The sequence below is a fragment of the Xiphophorus couchianus genome, chromosome 22 (assembly GCF_001444195.1).
Source record: "Xiphophorus couchianus chromosome 22, X_couchianus-1.0, whole genome shotgun sequence".
Lineage (NCBI taxonomy): Eukaryota > Metazoa > Chordata > Actinopteri > Cyprinodontiformes > Poeciliidae > Xiphophorus > Xiphophorus couchianus.
Window position 1 is genome coordinate 4,817,953 of NC_040249.1, and position 20,544 is coordinate 4,838,496.

The 20,544-nt window shown below is 40.6% G+C and overlaps 2 protein-coding genes across 5 annotated transcripts; one reads left to right on the top strand and one right to left on the bottom strand.

The window, feature by feature from the left end:
• The first annotated feature begins 179 nt into the window (after window positions 1–179).
• ppp4r3b (protein phosphatase 4, regulatory subunit 3B) lies at window positions 180–8,740 on the top strand. The gene is made up of 16 exons (XM_028006440.1): window positions 180–623; window positions 1,124–1,179; window positions 1,320–1,418; window positions 1,747–2,370; window positions 3,235–3,312; window positions 3,420–3,536; window positions 4,019–4,135; window positions 4,293–4,424; window positions 4,683–4,785; window positions 4,885–4,926; window positions 5,061–5,219; window positions 5,321–5,490; window positions 5,576–5,715; window positions 6,455–6,600; window positions 6,691–6,827; window positions 6,950–8,740. The coding sequence occupies exons 1-16, from the start codon at window positions 482–484 to the stop codon at window positions 7,058–7,060; spliced, it is 2,373 nt and encodes a 790-aa protein (XP_027862241.1). The 5' UTR covers window positions 180–481; the 3' UTR covers window positions 7,061–8,740.
• Window positions 8,328–20,150, bottom strand: cfap36 (cilia and flagella associated protein 36). 4 transcript variants are annotated; one of them, XM_028006443.1, is made up of 10 exons: window positions 19,790–20,150; window positions 19,500–19,564; window positions 19,283–19,384; window positions 15,106–15,220; window positions 14,929–15,016; window positions 12,749–12,915; window positions 11,788–11,969; window positions 11,374–11,538; window positions 10,677–10,757; window positions 8,328–10,296 (listed from the first exon to the last, which is right to left on the bottom strand). In XM_028006443.1, exons 1-10 carry the CDS (start codon window positions 19,893–19,895, stop codon window positions 10,213–10,215), a joined length of 1,155 nt encoding a protein of 384 aa, XP_027862244.1. In that variant the 5' UTR covers window positions 19,896–20,150; the 3' UTR covers window positions 8,328–10,212. The 4 variants fall into 4 exon arrangements, with proteins under 4 accessions (XP_027862244.1, XP_027862243.1, XP_027862246.1 ...); XM_028006442.1 differs by having other exon boundaries at window positions 10,656–10,757; XM_028006444.1 differs by lacking the exon at window positions 8,328–10,296 and adding an exon at window positions 10,346–10,593.
• Window positions 20,151–20,544: the final 394 nt, after the last annotated feature.

Sequence of the window (20,544 nt, forward strand, 5' to 3'; positions counted from 1 at the left end):
AATATACAGGTACTTTTTTGCAACATGTGTCTTATGGACACAAATTGTGTCACACAATGTTAAAATGATATGAATATATGAACTTCTGTGGGTGGATGTTGCTGCGATTCTTTTCTTTCCCTGCAGGTGGCGACCTCATGCAGTCTTGCAAAGCTCCGCCCATCCGACGGCAGTTTGATTGACATCTACGAAGATCGGATTACAAGATGGCGGTCTGTGGACGTTAGCGAGGAGGCCGTTAGAGTTGTTGTGCTTTCTTTGAATTTTACTGTTTTATTAGCAGGCCTTCTACTGAAACCCTTTATGTGGTAGACGTAATATGTTTATGAACTAGGCAAAAAAAAATAATTCTATAACTGCTGCCGTAAACTTTCATTAGACGTGCATGTTTTATAACATGCAGGTGGGAAAAAAGTTAACAGGTCGAGGAAAACGCTAGACAGGGCGAGCTGATAGCCTGTTAGCTCAGACTCGGTTAACCATGTCGGACACTCGGCGGCGGGTGAAAGTGTACACCCTGAACGAAGACCGACAATGGGATGACCGGGGCACCGGACACGTTTCGTCCACATTTGTGGAACGACTGAAGGGAATTTCGTTATTGGTTCGAGCCGAATCTGACGGTGAGTACCTCGTTAGCATAGCCGCGTTTACGTTACGTTACCTAGCTTTAGCATGCTATCTACTGCTTGTTCGGACTCGGGGCTTTCAATTAATGATTACTTGTTTTTATGACGCTATGGCCTATAACTCCAACTGTATTTGGCAATTAAAAGGGTTTATGTTGTTTTAATCTAAAATAGCGTTCAAGAATTATTCGGTTTCCATTATTTATTTGGGTAACAGACACCTTTATAGTAACACGGGGGGGCCCTCGAAGTCTCACTGCACACGTACAAAGTTATCATAATAGGCTAGCCACATTTGTTCGAGGAGAGATTATACAAACAAATCTTACTTAGTTTTATGACCAGGTTTCTGCGAATGTTGCCTTTTGGATTTTCTTTCTCAAGTCTTATTTAAATGCCCTAATTGCTTAGGCATATAATTTACAATAAAGTTGCCTATCTTCCTTTTAACACGTCACCGTCGCTTTAATAAACCACCTTTCTCACTCTTTTAGGTTCATTATTGTTGGAGTCGAAGATAAGTCCGAATACAGCATATCAGAAACAACAGGTAAACAGTTTACACTGAGCTGACTCTCTCTTTGAGCTCAATAAAGTTGTGTGCCTTTATCTGTTATGAAAGCTACTAATTTATGTGAATCAAATGTGGCTCTTTGAGTAAAACTGCGTGTTTCTTTATCTTGCTTCCAGGACACACTGATTGTCTGGTCAGAAGCAGATAATTATGACCTTGCCTTAAGTTTCCAGGAAAAGGCCGGCTGTGATGAGATCTGGGAGAAGATTTGTCAGGTATTATCTAACAAACAGATGTTTTGAGCTTCAGGTCAATTCACAACTTGGCTCATTTACAATCGATGGTCACATCCTTGTCCTATGAACAAAATATTTTGTACTCACGGTTGCATATCTATTTACCTTCTTAATTAAACATTTTGAGGTAATTTATTATAAACAATTTTTACATCTCAAACTGTCGTAAAAGTTGTATAAATGATCAGAACCTCTTTTTCGGTGTTGCTACTGCGATGGCCATAATTGCATATGATTATAGACGATTACAAACCGTTGTACTCAGTAATGCATTCATTTAATGATTTGTTAAACACTTGTCGCCCAGGTTCAAGGCAAGGACCCTGCTCTGGATATCACCCAGGACCCCATCGACGAGTCCGAAGAAGACCACTTCGAAGAGATCCCAGAGACGACCCACCTGGTCGAGCTGCCGCCCTGCGAGTTAGGCCGGCTCGAAGAAATCGCCGACCTGGTCACGTCCGTCTTGTCCTCGCCCATCCGGAGGGAGAAACTCGCCTTGGCGCTGATGAGCGAGGGCTACATCAAGAAACTCCTGGGCCTCTTCAGAGTGTGCGAGGACCTGGACAACCGAGAAGGCCTGCACCACCTCTACGAGATCGTGCGCGGCGTCTTGTTCCTCAACAAAGCGGCCCTGTTCGAGGTGATGTTCTCGGACGACTGCATCATGGACGTGGTGGGCTGTCTGGAGTACGATCCGGCGCTGGTGCAGCCGAAGCGGCATCGGGAGTTTCTGACCAAGACGGCGAAGTTTAAGGAGGTGATTCCCATCACAGACTCGGAGTTGCGGCAGAAAATCCACCAGACCTACAGAGTTCAGTACATCCAGGACATAATCCTGCCCACGCCGTCAGTGTTTGAAGAGAACTTCCTGTCCACCCTCACCTCCTTCATCTTCTTCAACAAAGTGGAAATTGTCAGTATGTTGCAGGTAAGGACAAAAGCAGGTTTACTTACAGTATGAGGAAAAGTGACGAGTGGATGCCTTTTGAGAAAGATGGGATTTTCTATTTGTACATTTAATTTCGATGATCCAGTGTAATTTTTAGATTGAATGTTCTTCAGTGTTGTCTCGTTTATGATGCTCTTTCTTCCCTTTTGTCAAATAAAAAAAAAAGCTAGAAGCAAATTTTATGATGGCATTTAAAATTATTAATGAACATGAAGTTATATGCCTGTAATAATTATTTATTATTTTGCAAATGAAGTTTTGTATGTCAAAATTTGCTCTGTAGCAAGAAATCAAAGTTAGTGGGGAAGCATACAGAATGAATGGGTTGAGATGCATTTTAAAGCTTCCTGGTTCTCAACTAATTTGTACTACGCAACTTTTTTTATTATAATTTTGTTTTCTTAAAATTCTTCAAATGTTTCTGTATTCTCTGTTTTTCTGACCTTATCTGTTCAGATTTTCTCTGTTTTGAGAAAATGTTTACGTTTCTGCCTGTCACGTCGTCTGGCTTAAAATTAAAACATGTTCATCTGAGATTTCTGGTCTTTGTGTTGAAACAAAATCTCAACGTCTGAGAAACGACCAAATGTACTTGCCGTGCCAAAGTAATGCGCAGAAGCAAATTAACGTTAAAGGAATGATGGGAGTATAAATTTTCTGTTAGTTCTTTCCAACTGTTCTTGCACAGGTGAATGGAAACATTTCTAGAGATAACCATCATGGTAAGCTCCAATAAATGTCAGGATTGGGTTCTCTTCTTTCACCATTGCTTGAGTTTATCTCTAAGTCTTCTTACTTTGGTAGGTGTCTTTGTTTCTAACGTATGTCTCGCTGTTGTCGCAGGAGGATGAGAAGTTCCTCACTGAGGTCTTTGCACAGCTTACAGATGAAGCCACAGAAGAAAGTAAAAGAAGAGAATTGGTAAGTCACTTATTAAGACTCAAAAGCGGTTTGAAGCCATGTTTTAAAGTCCATTCTGTTTGGAAATTTTAAAATCTGTTTTTTTTTTTTTTTCTTCCACTCTTTAGGTGAACTTTGTCAAGGAATTCTGTGCTTTTTCGCAAACATTGCAGCCGCAAAACAGAGATGCCTTCTATAAAACTCTGGCAAATCTAGGGATTTTACCCGCTCTTGAAATAGTCATGGTATGTTGTTGCATTTCTGTGAATGTAATTGAAATATTTATTTAAGCAAATCTGTACAAAAACGAACACTCTTGATTCATTACACAGGAACTGATCATATTTAAAGCATTTTAAGCAACAATTTTCTATCAGCCTTTTTTTGTTCAGGCTTCAATCAACAATAAAAGAAATAAATGCTTGAGATATTTCAATTTAGGCAGAATTTATATCATAAATTAACTTTCAGGTGATGTTCTAATAAAAAAGGAAAAAAAACACAAATATGTGCAAATCTCACACATTTGAGTTTACCACGAATTATAATTATGTACGGTGTTTATACTGAACTGTAAAGTCTGCAGTTTGTATTTCTTCCAAAAGAAGATAAAAGATGTGACATAATCAATACCCAATGGAAAATATTCATCTGAATTGATGGGAATTTTGCGTTGTCTTGGTTTTATTCTACAATATTCTTTTCCAATATGTTTGCTTTTCTGTAGGGAATGGATGACTTGCAGGTGCGAGCAGCAGCTATTGACATATTCTCGTACCTGGTGGAGTTCAGCCCGTCGATGGTCAGGGAGTTTGTCATGCAGGAACCACAGCAAACAGAAGATGTGAGCAGAAATGACCTGAGGGGATGTAACATTCACTCAGCATAGATTATTATTATTAACATACAATCAAACTTGCTGAACTTGTTTTAATATATTCATCTTTTTTAATGAATGCACCTTCTCCCGTGTCTGTTTGGGTTTTGTGCTTCTATTTTAGGACGTTCTCCTGATAAATGTTGTGATCAAGCAGATGATTTGTGACTCTGATCCAGAGTTGGGAGGGGCCGTCCAGCTTATGGGTCTGCTCAGGACTCTAATCGACCCTGAAAACATGCTGGCTTCCACCAATGTAAGTAAAGCCAGTCACATATCTGCCGGTTATCAAAAGAGAAACGACGCCCTGACTTCAAAGTGTTGTTTGAGACTGTTCAAAGTTAACCTTGTAAAGAGCCTTGCAAAACCCTTCCCATTGCTTTAACATTTTTACATTTCGTCACATTACAACCTCAAACATAAATAGGAGGGCATAGAATGATTGCATTTAATCCTCAATGGATGAACTGCTAGTTGTTTTAACACCGATTCCACTTTCACTAACTTCTTTCAGAAAACGGAGAAGACAGAATTCCTGAGTTTCTTTTACAAGTACTGCATGCATGTCCTGACTGCTCCTCTTCTGGCCAACACTGCACATGACAAAAACTCAAAAGGTAAACCTGGCCCCTCAATGCAAAGCATAATCACAATGTTACATTACAGAAGTATTTTTTTTTAATTATATATATATATTGATTGCCTTCGCCTTCCAGATCATCCAGAAGGATCTGCAAAGATTAACCCAGTTTGTCCAGGTGGGTCCAGTTTAATTTCATTGAACAACCAATGGTCAGCTATGGGATCCTGTTGAAAATTAATTTGCACAAAAAAAGTCTTCTTGTTGCATGTTTGGAATGTTCTGATTAGAGCCGTTTTTGTTTTTTTGCAGACAACTTCCAAACGGCTCAGCTGCTCGCACTGATCCTGGAGCTGCTCACCTTCTGTGTGGAGCATCACACCTACCATATCAAGACCTACATTATGAACAAAGACCTGCTCAGGAGAGTGCTGGTGCTCATGAACTCAAAACACACCTTCCTTGCTCTTTGTAAGTCCTAACCTACAAACCTGTATGTTGCTCTTCCCAAAAATCTTACAGTTCTAGTTATAGGGCTTCACTTAAAACATGATGGTTTTTCTTTGGCGAAGGTGCGCTGCGTTTCATGCGGAGAATCATTGGACTAAAAGACGAGTACTACAACCGCTACATTATCAAAGGGAACCTATTTGAACCCGTCATCAATGCCCTGCTGGACAACGGCACCCGATACAACCTCCTCAACTCGGCCATCATCGAGCTCTTCGAGTTCATCAAAGTGGTACGTAAACGTTAAATTCCTACCCAGGTTAAAAATTTGTCCCTTGACTTCTCAGAAAGTTTCACATTTTTTCTCCTCTCCACAGGAGGACATCAAATCTCTCATAGCTCACATCGTAGATAATTTCTACAAAGCACTTGAATCCATCGAGTACGTTCAGACTTTCAAGGGCCTGAAAGGCCGATATGAGCAGGAAAAAGACCGGCAGAGTCAGAAACTCAACAGGTCAGTGAAGACTGTAAAGTTATTGATTTAGTCGTTTTCTTTAAGGGAGGGTTTAGGATTTATGTGATGAGTTTCTGATAAAAGGTACAAACAATAAATGTCTTACCTCCAGTAGATGACTTTTGGTGAAATCCAAAAGTGTGTCCAAGAGCAAAAGAGACTTCTACATTCAACATCATATCAGTCTAATAAGCTTACATAAGTAAGTGTTTTTGGATGGTCTTGGCAGCTCTTTGACTGGCTGTTAGCCTCAGTTTCCAGGTCACAAATATCTGGACTTATCTCAAATAAAGATGCTAAGACATTTAATTACTGTATGTAAGATATTAGCTGCTTCAGAATATCTGCAGGTTTCAGCAAGTCAAATTTAAGACTTTTTAAGATCTTCTTAATTTCACCCTGAATGAAATTTAAAGCTAAAAAAGCTATAAATATAAGGAATGTTTGGGGGAGCTTGATGCATAACAATCAAGCGCAGCAACCAGGCTTTGTTCCCATGAAGGAAGCAAAAACAGTAGCTAGCTAGCAAGGGTATATTAGCTGCTAGTTACAGGTGGCCGCAAGACTTTTAAAGATTTTTTTTTTTAAAGACACCATATATGTGGTTATTCATAGAATCCCAGTTTTAAAAGCCCTATCATATCCCTTCAGATTGTTGACAACAATTAATATTTTCCATTCTCAATAATGACTTGGATTTCCTTGCGATTTTCTACATGAAACCTGTTATCATCCGCAGGTATCGTAGAGACGCGCGGTCTATGGACGAGGACGAAGAGTTGTGGTTCAATGACGATGACGACGACGAAGACGGTGAGGCAGTGGAGAGGAGGATGGACGAGGATTTCTCCGACAGCTACGAAAAGTTCATGGAAGCCAAAAAAGGTAATCTGCTCAACTGCGGATGTTTTCGACACCCCGAAAACTTTGTGTTGAGCTCCCGAATCACGACGTGGTCGTCGTCTGTCACTGCAGGAGCAGCCAACGGAGCAAACGGTGCCAACAATGGCAAGTCTGCCGCCATCCCACCTGCCTCGCCAGCCGTCACATCAAGCAACAGCTCGTCTGCGTCTGTCAAAACAGTTGCTCTTCCTGCCACTCCTGTTGTTAAGGTAACCAAACGTCATAAGCGTGGATTACTTTCATCAAAAAAAAAAAATGTAAATGCCTTTTTCTTAATTTATTTAAAGCATGTAGGCACTTTGTCAGTGTTTTCTCTCTGTTTTTCTTTTAGACTGCTCTTGTCGGGTTGGTGGACTACCCTGACGATGAGGATGAAGAGGAGGAAGACGAGGAGGAAGAGGAGGAGCAGTCTCAGAGAAAGCGACCCCGTCTGAGCTCTTAAGGCTTATAATAGCTCTCTCTGGTACGGCCATGGTGGACGGATGTGGAGTCCTTCCCATTCCCTCTTTTCCCTGGCCGTCTCATTGGTCCTTGGCCTTCTGGCGCCACCCTGTGGTCCCTCAGAGGCGTCGCACTGAGCCAGACGAGCCTCCTGCCTTTCCTCAGTCCTGAACTCTGCTCCTTGTCCCTCTTTGGAAGGAGGTGGAGAGCTTCTCTGGAAAGACATATTGCAGTCTATTTCTATAGGCTGTCTTTTTCTTTCTTTTTTTTTTTTTAACTTCCCCCTTTTATTATTAAACACATAACTCTGTTTGGGAAATCCAAATCTCTTCCATTTCTTTTTTTACCATGTTTTTTTCCCTTTCTTTCACCATTCAACTGTCAAAACATGACATGGCAACACCAGTTCAGACACCGTGTTTTTTTTTTTGTTGTTTTTTTTTGTTCCCCTTTGTATTTCTGTTGCTTCAACAGCCAGAAAGCCTCTATATCCATCTCCAAACCGAACCAGTGAGGCAAGAAGAAGCCAAAAACCCGACCAGCCAGCGTACAAACTGTTCAGCCAGCCGCCCAGGCTAGCGGGACTAGCCCTCGGATTTGACTGACTGGAGCTGATTGTGAGCCACCCGGTCAGATTCAGAGGGATTCAGGCAGCGTAGAAACATTAAATGAAGGGGGGGGGGGAACGCTTAGCTCCAGTAGAGCAGGACTCGAACGTTAAAAAAAGCCATGGCATCCGTTTTGGGGGCGAGGCACACAGAACTTTAACACAATATTTTGCGGGATTGTGTTAGCCAGGAGTCTTGCATTTCACGAGTTTGTTAAAGTACTGTTTCTTTGCCCTTTCTAACCATGTCACTCCCCTTCCTCGGCGTGGTTTTGAAAGGGGAGGAAGCCGGCCACCTGATTTTTCTTTTCACAACGCAAAAAAAGATGGGGGATCACTGTTCACCCTTTTTTAGGTGATTTCATTTGATTCAGTGTAAACTCTGGAAAAAGTTCAACATGTCAGTTTTAAGGATTCCGCATTAAAACTGTGGCAATGTCACGTTTGTGGCCAACATTTTGAGGATGTCTGGAGTTTTTCTTGTCCAGAAAAACTTTCGAGTTCGGCAATCTGCAACCGGATGGTTCTGCTCTGGTTTTGGTTTTAACCGAGTCCGACCTTAAACGAGGGCGAGAAATTCGACTTTCAGACAGATCTCAGGTGCAGAGTTGGTTTCCAGGCGACTAAGCAGCTTTTCTCCACGTATGTTTTTTTTTTTAAATCTTTTCATGCAGTTAAATGAGTTGAAGGAAACGTGCTGCAATGATGAGATGTAGGAACGGGTGAGCCATTTCTTTAGTTCTGATTAAGACCTGATTTGACCCCCTTCACGCCCCTCCTGCGGTTGAGGCAGCGTAGCTTTTTAACGTCATGTGTTTTACACGGTCGAAATGCACAACGTCAGATGAAGGGATTCAAAACTGTTGGGAGAATGAAAGCGGTGGGGTCAAAGCAAGTGGAACGTCTGGACCTGAGCGGGGAGCTGGCTTTGCTCCTTTCTGTCAACGTCACCCAATAAAGACTGATTCTGCTGAGTCAATTTGTACCAAGTGCATTTAGTACCACTATCCATTCTTAACATTTGTATGAATTTATTTGATAAGTTTTGAAATTAAATGTGATCCTGACATTGAATTTGTGAATTTTTTTTCTTTTTTTTAATATGATTTCATTCTTTTCTCTCCATCCTGGAGTTGGAATCACTCGTTGACAATATGATCAGTGCATCCGGTTGTAAATAGATGCTAATTTGTTTTTAACAGGTGACGCCTTTCTACGAGCTTACAACAGCTTAAGAGGCAACGTATGACCGAGCCACCTTTGACCTTTGCTGTTATTTCTATAGCTTGGAGTTCAAGTTGTTTCTACAAAATGTGATTTATTTAAAACAAGCATGTATAACGTATACATACAAACACAAACTGGTGCATCATACATGCTTAAAGTGAAAACTGCTGATTGCTTTGAGAATAAATACTGCACTCGTGTGAAGCAACCACATCACCTTCTTGGCCCCTTTAGGAATATGTGATTAGTGTTAATCTCATGAACTCTTGACTAATATAAGGATCAACCGTGTGAATGGAGGAAGCTTCCCTTTGCTAATGGAAACGGTGTGAAAAGCTGAACATGCGCAAGCTAGCACCATCAGCGTTGATAAACCATCGCATGGTTGTTTCCATTTTACGTAACTAACAAACTTTGTTCTCCATTTTCAAGTTTGCGCCTCAACTCCCTGTTACTGCTACAAAACAGGATTTTTGAGCTAATTCAGGTGAACCACAGAAAGTACATTTAAAAAATGAACATAATGAAATGAGTGGGTTTTCATAAGCCGCGATCATCAAAATGAGAAAAATATTTACATGTAAATTCACTAATTGTGCTATAGGAGGTTAAATTTTTGAAGTACTGAAATATTTATGTATATATAGTTTTACCTCAGTGACTTTATTTGGCCATCTGTACCTTACTTATGGCGCTATCATCTCCTTTTTTGCACCCCCATGATGGTGCCCACTCAGCTAAAAATGACATTTTTGAGCTACAACTCTTAACTTTAGAAAATAATTTGAGTAATATCTTTAAGCCACTATCTTGCGTATTTTATCAGTCGCAGTAATATATAAAAAATTTTTTTTTTTTTTACCTCAAATCTGAGGAATATTCAACTGTGATTTCAGCAGCATTTTCGTGGGAAAACAACTGATTATGAGTCAATTGTTGCAGCTCTGGAGATATTTACATATCGTGAACTAATATCCCAATGCATGTTGTGAATGTTGGAGAAACCATCATAGGTTTCTGGAAACTGGATCCAAACATACTGACAAAATGACACTTTGTACTAGGGAGTGATTTTGGACAAAAGCCAAGTATGCCATTCAGCAGCATACTGCTGCAGGAGATTGGCTGTTTAGTTAGCTTAATAATAATAAAGTTTAGTTAGTGAAAATGTCAGATGCATCACTTCAGCAAAAAGAATAGTCAATTTTCTACTTTCCTTTGAAAAAACAAATCAGGTCTTGTACAAAGTTAATTAGCGTGCTGTGTGTTCAAGAACAGAGATGAGACTGGATAACTTATTGCGTACGCATCCACGATTATTATTTCTTGATGACTTCCTCCTTCAGCTTGTCAGCCAGATGTTTTCTCTTCTGGAGCTTCTTCTTTTCCTCAGCAGATATCTCCTGTGTGAAGAGGTCAGAACAGGCAGAAGGGGTCAGTGATGCTGAGCTGCAGCTTCTCCCCGAAGGTTAACAGAATGAACGCGCGCTAGCACGTAAGCTATCATGTGCGTCTTTGAATTAACTCTTTCAAAGAGATTAGGTTTCAATACCTAAAGTTTCGTCTGTGTGGGAGAAAACACAAACACGGTAACACTAGTGGTAAACACTAAGTTTACAGTGCTTTCAAACGGTCTTCACACCTCAAACTTTTCCACATATTTTCTTACATCGCAAAGTTCCCTTCCCCCAATGTATTTGCTGGAAAAAAAAAGCAAAGTTCGGAGGTGTGAAAACATTTGTAAGGCACCGTGTGTGCTCACATCAGGGAGCTGATGGATCACCTTCTGTTTGGTGGAGTTAGTCGAGTGTTGTAATGGAGGAGGGGAGCTGGCCCCGTTCATCTGGGGCTCTCCCTCTGCCTCCTGACAGGCCAGAGCGGAGGAGATCACACACAGCAAGAAGGAATTAAAGAATAAAAGTGAAATAAGAAGAAATGTCAGGAGTAAAAAGAAAGGAGTAAAATCACCGAAAATCAATTGTGAGCTGAGAACTTAAAAGATAGAAGAAAACACGGTGCAGGTGCGCACACCTTCCCCACAGTAAAATTCAAACACTTTTCAAGCATTTTCAAGGTAATTTTTCAAACTAAAACATAAGAAGATTTTGTTTTGACATGTCTAGCTCACACACACACAAAACCAAATGTCCCCCAATCGTAATGACTTTCTTTAATGCAAATATATAAGATAAACCTTATTTCAATTACACAAATCAGAATGTCATAGAGCCATCGGGGATTATAAATATTCATTAAATTGAAACAATCCAAATAAATCATGTCAAGCTAAATGACCTTCCTGCTCAAATTAAGCTTACACCCAATATGCAAAGAAAGTCACAAAACAATCTCTTAAAAAATGTTCTTGCTAGGTTTTCTGGCTTTTAGCAAACAGAAATAATTTAGCAAATTCTAACAAACCTAATATTTAAGTGAGAGCTTAAAGTGATTCATTTGGAAAGACAGAAGGCTGCACTTACCGAGTTGGCGGTTGGTGCTGGTGTAGGGCTGGCTGGTGGCTCCTCCAGGGCGGCCGTCTGTCTGATTTTCTGCTGTTCTTTCTTCAGGGCGTGCAGCTTGTCTCGCTGCTGACGCAGATACGCTGCCCTTTGCTGGAGCTGCTCCTGCTCTGATGGTAACAGCTCCTGCATACAGTTTAAGGCCAGAAATCTGGAATTAGCACAATAGCACAAACAAAAATTAAAACAGTGGAATTCATGTCATGTTTTGGTAGGGGAGTTTACCGCTGCCCCCACAGTGTTTGGGCTGAACGGCTATACAGCCTGCGGAAATCCACTTGAGGTGGTTTCGGAAATGTTTTTGATGTGTGCTAAATGTCTAATGAAGAGAGAAATCCTCAGGCAGTGCAAGCCTTACACCAGGCTCAGACTCACGGTGTATGGCTTGGAGAAACCCGCCTCCCGGTGTGCCTCCTCCAGGTAGGCCTCGGCCGCAGCCTCCCTGCTGTCGCTCTGCTCCACGGTTTGATGGCTGCTGGCGTTGGAAGACTTGCTGGATTTTGTAGGACTTCGCAGGGCTGGCAGCACTTTGCACTGGATGCTGCTACTGCCAGAGTCTGCACAAAGGATTTACAACAACCAACGGGAGCTGCGTTATCTTTCGGCACACCTTCTAACGTACAATGGAAGAAGAATCTGCTTTATTGTCTCTCACTGGAGAAACTCCACCCTAACTTTTTACTTCTGACACTTGTCAACATGCAAACATTTCTCAGTTTTTCTTGTTTGTTTTCCTCACAGAATGAATGTTCCATGTCAACCCAAAGGAGTTCTGTTAGATCAAGATCCTGGGATTTTGGTGTTTTTAGAGTCCTTGCTTTGTTGAAACATCCATTTTCATCAGCATTCCCTATTGTCAACCAGGAAAAACTTGGAACATAAGACAATCCAAGTTTTCTACACAAATTTCTAGATCTTAAAATATTCTCTTTTTTGTAAAATTCTGTACAGTTGAGTGAACCGTTTCGTTTGAATAGCAGTCGAGTCATTATCTGTAGGCTGCACAAATAATGAAACGACACAACGCAGAAACTGGCTTCGGATGTCTGGTTTGTGGACTACAGCCGCTGATTTTCTAGGACTTGGAATGACTTCAATCAGTTATGTCTTAAAATCTATAACTCTTGGACTTATCAAAGACAGAACGAAGCGCCTTAGAGCAATTGCATTTCTTTACGGACAGCTTGTTGCTCATATTATTGCAACTCGCGTTCAAAATGTGACACAGAAGCACAATTCCTACCGAAAAACAGCTCTGGTTAGTGATGTCGAGTTGCTCATGTTTTTACCACAACCTTTTCCAATGTTAATGCTGTTTTGGAAGTCTCTGCTTTACCTGGCGTGCGTTTGGAAGAGTTGCTCTGTTTGGACGTCAACGTGGCCTCTCGAGCCTCATCATCTTCTGTGTTTGGTTTATCTGAGGACCTGCTGGAAGTGGAGCCAGTCTTCTTCTCTGATAGCAGCCTCCTGGACATCTCTTCATCGTACTCCTCTTTTGACTTCCTAAAAACACGGTAGCAGGAGGAAACGGGTCTAATACTGGAACCGAGGCACAGTCGACTCTTACAACAGTGTCTGTTCAGAAGCTTTTCCTTGACCCTTGTGAAATAGTTGATGTAACAACTCCAGGATAATTCAGTGCATTTTGGAGTCAATTGGAGGATCTTCAGTAGTTGTTAGATCTGTTATTCCCTCTTCTGCAGATTACAAACACGCTACTGTAGCAGAGGCAAGGATTAAACTTCTTGGACTGGGGTTGGGCGATATGGCTTCAAAATTAAATCTGATGTTTTCATACTAGATCCGATTTTAGTCGAGTTTCTTTCTCGCATTCTTTTCTAAAAAATCTAATTACAAATGGCAGAAAATATTTTTAAAAAGTGCTCTTCATTATCCCTTCTGTGAGTTGCACAGAAGAGTATTTGGGGCCAGGTTGCAGGAGTTTTTGTTGATTTATGAGAATATAGTCATAATATTAGAAAAAAGAGTCAGATTTACCACAAGAATGTCTCAAAAGTCGTTTTAATGAGAAAGAAGCTTCCATGGACTTACCAAGATCTGGTGTGAGCAGCTCAGTCTGTGTGATTCTTTCTACAAAATAAATTCAGCCTTTTGCACAATTGTCTCAAAGTTTTGCTACTGCAGGTGTGTTAAAAGATTAAGTATTTCCTTTCCGTAAAACTGATGTCAACGTATAACTTCATAAGACACGTGACATCCATCATTATAATTTTTTGTTGAAGCTCTCTTAAAACAACTACTTTATTCTCGTAATATTTTGACTTCATTCTTGTAATAAAAACAAAGGGTTAGCCTGGCCCTAAAGTTTCATTTGTAGAGTTGACCTGAATTCGATGTCCTAATAAACAGAAGCTTTAAAATACACTCGTCAAACAAGATGGTCCTGCTGACATACGGGAAGGCAAAAAGTGCAATCCAGATTTTCCGATGGAAAAACAGTAACTTTTACTGATATATCATTTACATTTCTCGAGATGCACTTGCACCTTGTCGACGGATTTCTTCTACAATCTTTTGCTCTTGAAATATTTGTGCTACTTCAAGCTAATTCATTTAACCCATGGCACACACACTGCAATCGGTGCTTCTGCGACACATTTGCAAAGAGGAAAGAGTGAGACGGAGTTACCGGGACGGCTCCCTGTCAGAAATCCTGTTAGGTGTTTGTAACCTGCTGGACCAGACGGAGGACATCCTAACCTGGATGTGTTGAGACTCTGTGTCACCTAAATTCAGTGTTGGACAAACTGTTTAGTTAAAGTGTTTCATCAGTCAAAACCCTTTCGAGAATTTCGAAAAGCCGGTCATTTCCTGTGATTCCTCTGTTACTCTTAAAACTCGATACTAGACACGTTTTCCAGACTGAAATGTTCCTAGAACGGCCAGATCTTTTTGTGACGACCTAAAAAGGAAGGGAGCCAGGATGAAGGTAGCCGATGTAGGCGAGCAAGACAAAGGGGATGTACATTTTCTCATCGCGTTCTAACTTTCAATCCTGATACCCTAAATTAGCTGAAAGCTAATGAGCTTAGCTGCATTCCTATTGGATTCGGTGTGTTTTATTTGGCCTGGCTGTCACTAGCAAAATCCTATTAGAGAGCTGGGATATAGGAGCTTCAAGATGCCCGGTCGGCGCATACAGACAAGAAATGCATAGTAAACAAGAGTAGTGTGAGAGGCTGCACCTCCACCGTTGTGCCACAGTTTAAAAGAATACATGTTATATTAATTGCTTAATTTAAAACGCTCTCAGAAGGGAGATGTTGTCTTCCTTTTATTACTACGGGAACTGAATGGATGAAGGAAGTGACCTTCAGAAGACACTGGCTGGTCAGCAAAACGGTTTCATGGGCTACATCAACCATGTAGCCTCATTGTTGGCCCTAAATAATTGATAAAATGGGAATGGGCGTGGGAAAAGAGAAACCTACCTGCATATCAGTGTTTTTGAAACAGAAAGTAACAAGTGAACGAAAATAAACAGAGGGGACGTACTTGAGGACTTCCTCCAGGATTTTCATCTCTTGCTGCTCCAATTCGGTCATCACGTCAACCCCATCGGTCAGACACTCTGGTAGGGCCCCTACACACAGATTTTATATGCAGAATTCACACTGAAAATGCGTGCTTGGATATGCAGCAAAACTGTGTCTGTGTTTTCCTTCCGTGTACCGTTTTTTTCTTTAATGACTCTGAGGGCTTGGAGCTGCAGCTCCATGTTCTTCTGAACCATCAGCGAGCGAAACACCTGGAAGTCATCTGTAGCCAGAACTGGCTGGAACATGTCCTGAACAAACAAACAAAACCAAAAAACAAAACAGAAATCTAAACTTATACAAAAAATTAAAAAAAAACACACGGGAAGGTTGCTGCCGAGGTAAAATTTGTAAAAGGCAGAATATTTTTTATTCTACCTTAGTTTTTGCTTGTCACCAAGTCTTTCTGTTCTTACAGCAACAAAAATCTGGTGCTGCATTACAGTGAAACAGTACATCCAAGTGTGTGGCACTTAAAGGTTTCAGAGGGTAACAACATTTCTGACCCTGTTAAATCAAGAACTAACTTTCATCAACCACAACATTTTGGTCTAATATCACTAGTGAGTGGTTAAACTTGATTACTGTCAGACGTTTTGAATCATGAGGTCACCTAAATAGAATCTGTTTGACAACATGAAGCACGCTAAGCAAACTTAAAACGCAAAACATCCTAGTTTATCTAAGTGGTAAATCTATGGGATGTACATATGGATATTTTCCCCAAAATCTAAGTGGTACATCTAAGCTCTTCTGCGGTATCAGAACATCTCCAAGACGCAGACTCTCCATGAACGCCGCAAACGGGATCCAGAACGCACACACACGAGACAGTGAGGGAGAAGCTACAACATGTCTGCACATGAGAGATGGTTCTGATACAGGAAAAGAGCCCGGATTCACCACTGGGTATTTCCAGATGTGCACACCTCCAACATAACAGCAGGCCTCTATCTTAGAAGACTGTTGGCATTTTTTGTTCCAAATGTCTGACTTAGCGTCTGAGCTTTTTTTCTGACAACTTTAATAGTTCAAATGTAATGAACTATACAATGTTAGAGAACATCATAGTTTTTAATATTGTATATTTAAACAGCTAATTATGACAAATTGTGGCTTTTCTACATTAGCGTATATCCAATGTATTTCTTGAAAACATTTGAAATGAATCTCAAAATCTAGGAGTTTTTTGGCTTTTTTTTTTTCTTTCTTTTATTCACAACAATCCTAGTAGTCCATCATCTTATTTGGAGTCATGCTTTTCTCAATAATGTCGCACCAAAAATTATATAGGGGTATCCAAAAAACTTGGAAAACAAACTAAGCCAACCCAAATCAATATCTAGAACATTCATTTCTGTTCTAAGTGGTGTCCAACACAAGAACAAAAACAATCTTGATTAGGATGGTATTGTAAAACAAACTCTATTAAAGAATTTAACTAACTACAGCTGTTATGAACAAGGTATCAGAAAGGGATACACTTACTGTAACGTAAGTAATCCCCAAGTATACTCGGCTATGTTTTCAAACACTGCAATGCTTACAGCTAATCTTACATTGGCTTCCTGTTCTACTAGGAGCCAATCCTACATCTAGGCAGCAGTTTGGCAATGTCATTCAGTGCAATTGGATCTTCTGACTAATAAGCCTCGTCATTTACAGTATATACCTTGCAATGCATGGTATATGTGACAACAATAGAGGAAGATTAAGCAGCAGCAGAATTACATCCAAATTAAAAATGAATTTTCACATTTATTAACTGCATTAAAGTCACAGTACATCCACTAAATATTAAACTGTAGACATAGCAATTAAATATGTTTCTAAGTGCTGTGTTCAGTGACTTTATCTCAGTCTTTGACTATGCTTTATTTGCCAGGGATGCTGACTTGTCATCAACTTGTAATTCTAACTAAAAGTACAAAAATGTTTTTTTGACAAATATCATAAATACATTTCTGCCTACATAAACCCCAGCTTCTACCACTAATAAATCTTTGCTTTTTTAGCAAAAGTGATTGTATTTGCAGGCAGTAACCGTTTACCTTTAAGGTAATTAATGAGATTTGAATTACCTGGGGACAGCAAATAAATCCCAAACTTAATCACTGCTGATCTAGCACAGCCATGTCACACTCCTTGATTAGTACCAATCAAATTCTAATGCAGTTTTTCCTGAACCCCAGACTCTGGGGTCCACTGTCCAGCATGTTTTAAAGGTTTCTCTGCTGCTACACACCCGATTACAGATATTGGCCACTAACAGCCTTCTGCACAACTTCATAGAAAACTAATTTAGAGAAACCTCCAACAACCGGAAAGACTCACCGTTATTCACCCATTACAATGACAGTGAAACAGACTGTATGAGCAGCTGCTTAGATTTAGATACCCACAGCTGACTTACTCAAATCCAGGACAAAAAACCCCCCAAAACAAAAACCTTTTTTAACATCTTTTTGTGTGGGTCTTCTAATTAGTGATTAGATGTTAATGTTATCTTATAAAAAAGGAAAAATGCAGCTTAAGTGAAATTTAAACAGGGTGTTTTGTTGCATATAGGGTTTATAGTTCTCTGCCAACTGCACTATAAGCTAAACATTTGGAGGTAACTGCAATGCAGGCCAAATATTTGGAAGCAACTTCATGTTGCCGTTAGAAGTGCCTTTATTAAAACCAGTATGAATGGACTTACAGCACAAATAGATAATTTCCACAATTCACCTTTAGAGGTTTAAAGAATTATGGACCTGGTTCATCTCTGGGTGCAATTTCTACATGTCTGAAGATGCCAATTTTGTCTGTTTGAAACTATTATTGGGCTGCACAGTGGCGCAGTTGGTAGCACTATTGCCTTGCAGCAAGCAGGTTCTGGGTTCTATTCCCGGCCCGGGGTCTTTCTGCACGAAGTTTGCATGCGTGGGTACTCTCCGGTAACTCCGGCTTCCTCCCACAGTCCAAAAACATGATTGTCAGGTTAATTGGTTTCTCTAAATTCTCCCCAGGTGTCAGTGTGTGTGTGCATGGTTGTGTGCCCCATCTGTCTCTGTGTCGCCCTGCGACAGACTGGCGACCTGTCCAGGGTGTACCCCGCCTCTCGCCTGGAACATTAGCTGGAGATAGACACCAGCACCCCTCCTAATCCCTTTAAGGGACAAGGGTGTTAGAAAATGGTTGCATGGAAACTATTATTTGCAAGCATAAATATCATGGCTCTTTTATTCTATAAATGTACGGTGAAAACGCTGGCTGAAGCGTCTAAGAGTGTCATCATCTTCAATGAAATGAGTTCAACATGTGAGGAAGATACACTTTTGGAGACATGTGTGGTCTAATGAAACTAAAAATCAAAGAATCGTATTTGGAGGAAAAAGTGGGAAAGCTTGCAAACTTGAGAACATTATCCCAAGTGCAAACCACAGGGACTGCACCATCATTTTGTGTGGATGTGTTGCTGCAGGAGGAACTGGTGCACTTCACAGATCACATGAAATCATGAGAAAAGAAAACTATGTAGAAATATTAACCGAGCATATGAAGACATCACCTAGAAAGTTAAACATTGAGCAGAAACGGCATAAGCATACCACTAAATTAGTTACAAAGTAGCTTGATGACAACAAAGTCAATGTTTTGGAGAGGCCATAACAAAGCTCTGCTCTCATGCCCATAGAAGATTTGAATGGACCAAAATTCCAGCAAACGATTCTAAGAAGATTCTGGAAATATCCCAAAAACATTTAACCCATGTCATACAGCTTAAAGGGCAATTCTGCCAAATACCAAGGTTGCATGTAAATGCTTGACTCTGAAGAAAGTTGATTATAAAATTCTCTTTCTCTTTATTCTGGCATTTAGAAAAATAAATTATTTTGGTAATTCTGCCTGACCTAAAATAGGAAACAGTTTTGTCTTCAACACTTTACGTAAATGTTCAATTAAAAAAAAAAATGTATCTGATAAATGATTCCTTCTATAATTTTGTATATTTTGTTACAAAGTATCCTGACTACACTATATATATATATTTGTAAATATATATATTTACAAATCTGATCTAGTATTCAACCTTTCGACCTGTAGAGTACTTTTAACATACATTTGCAAAATCTGGATTGCAGATTACGTCAGAAACTTAAGTTTCAGATTTTGCTTATTTGACAGAAAAAAATATATTTCCTTGAAGGAGGAGGATGAGGAGGAGAGATGGGTTACATAAGCAAATCCCATTCTTGACTTTGCAGTCAGCCTTTGCATTCAGGTCAGCTGGCAGGGATCCAGTGGTGTGCAGAGGAAGCTCAAAATACCTGCAAAGATTGAGACTTGGCAAAGGGAGAGGTGCATGCATCCAGGAACTGCTGCTCGTTGATGCCAACCTCCTGCATATAATTCTCCAGCAGTTTCTCCACCTAGAGTGAAACGAAGACAGCTTTTACTCGTCCTGTTCGACGAGGAAGCAGTTTCCGACACTTCATAATTTACGTGAACGCACGGAGTAATGAAACTGGTGACGTTTATACTCACAAGTTTCTTATACTGCTGATGGATTTCTGTGTATGAGAGCTTGTTCTCATCCTCGTCATCAAAAACTGGAACAAAATTAGAAATCACACGACTTCTCTGGGGCTGAGAGGAACACTTTGCTATTCAGTTTAGCTACACGCATGCATATCAGATCTTAGATGTGCAGAAACCACAAACACAACTGGCGACGCAACCACAATAACAAGTTAGCGTTAGCTTAGCCGCCTCGCAGTTCACAAAGCATTTGACTCCACATATGAGTGAAGTGAAATATGGGAGCTAAGTTTCACCTGTGCATTTGTGCTCCATAAAGTCCGTGACTGGGATAACCCATTCGGGACTTCCCAGGTAGCCGACGATGCTCTCTATAATCCACTCGCTGTCCTCCTCAGCCATGTTGGCCGACGCTGGGGAACAAACGTACGGACGCGGTGATGACTCCGACCCCTCAGGTCCAGCTCCGCGGCAACTCGGACATACGCAACCCCGACAAACGGACAGAGACGTAGAGGGAGCTCTTCCTCACGGACATGTCGTCATGTCTCCGTCGAGGATGTGTGCGAGTTTTCGGCCTGAAACCTCGAGAAGAAACGCGAAGTCATGAATTTGAAAGTAGAGTGGTGACGCCAACTGGGTTGCTGTGGTAACTACTACGTCAGTACGCTGCTCTATGACCGTTAGATTTTAGGACACCAGATGGCGCTGTTACGTCCTTGGTCTGAAATACGGCAGTCACACGCTTCGACGTCTATTTTCAGAAAAGGTGACAGGACAGGTATGTGACCTCTGACCTGATAGCCGTCGCGCTTAGTGTAACGTGCCTCAAGTTACAAACGTGTAACTCAAACAATATTAGAGGTCAGATAAATGCATTTGCTCCTCCAACTTAGACTATGCAAAAAGTTTGCAACGTTCAATTTGTTGTTTCCGAGCATTCATTGTGTGAGGAAACGTGTCTTATGTTGTTTGTATCATTAAAAGCTACAATATCTCATTTCAAATGTATACCATGACTATTCTATGAAGAATAGTCTGTTAGTGTAAA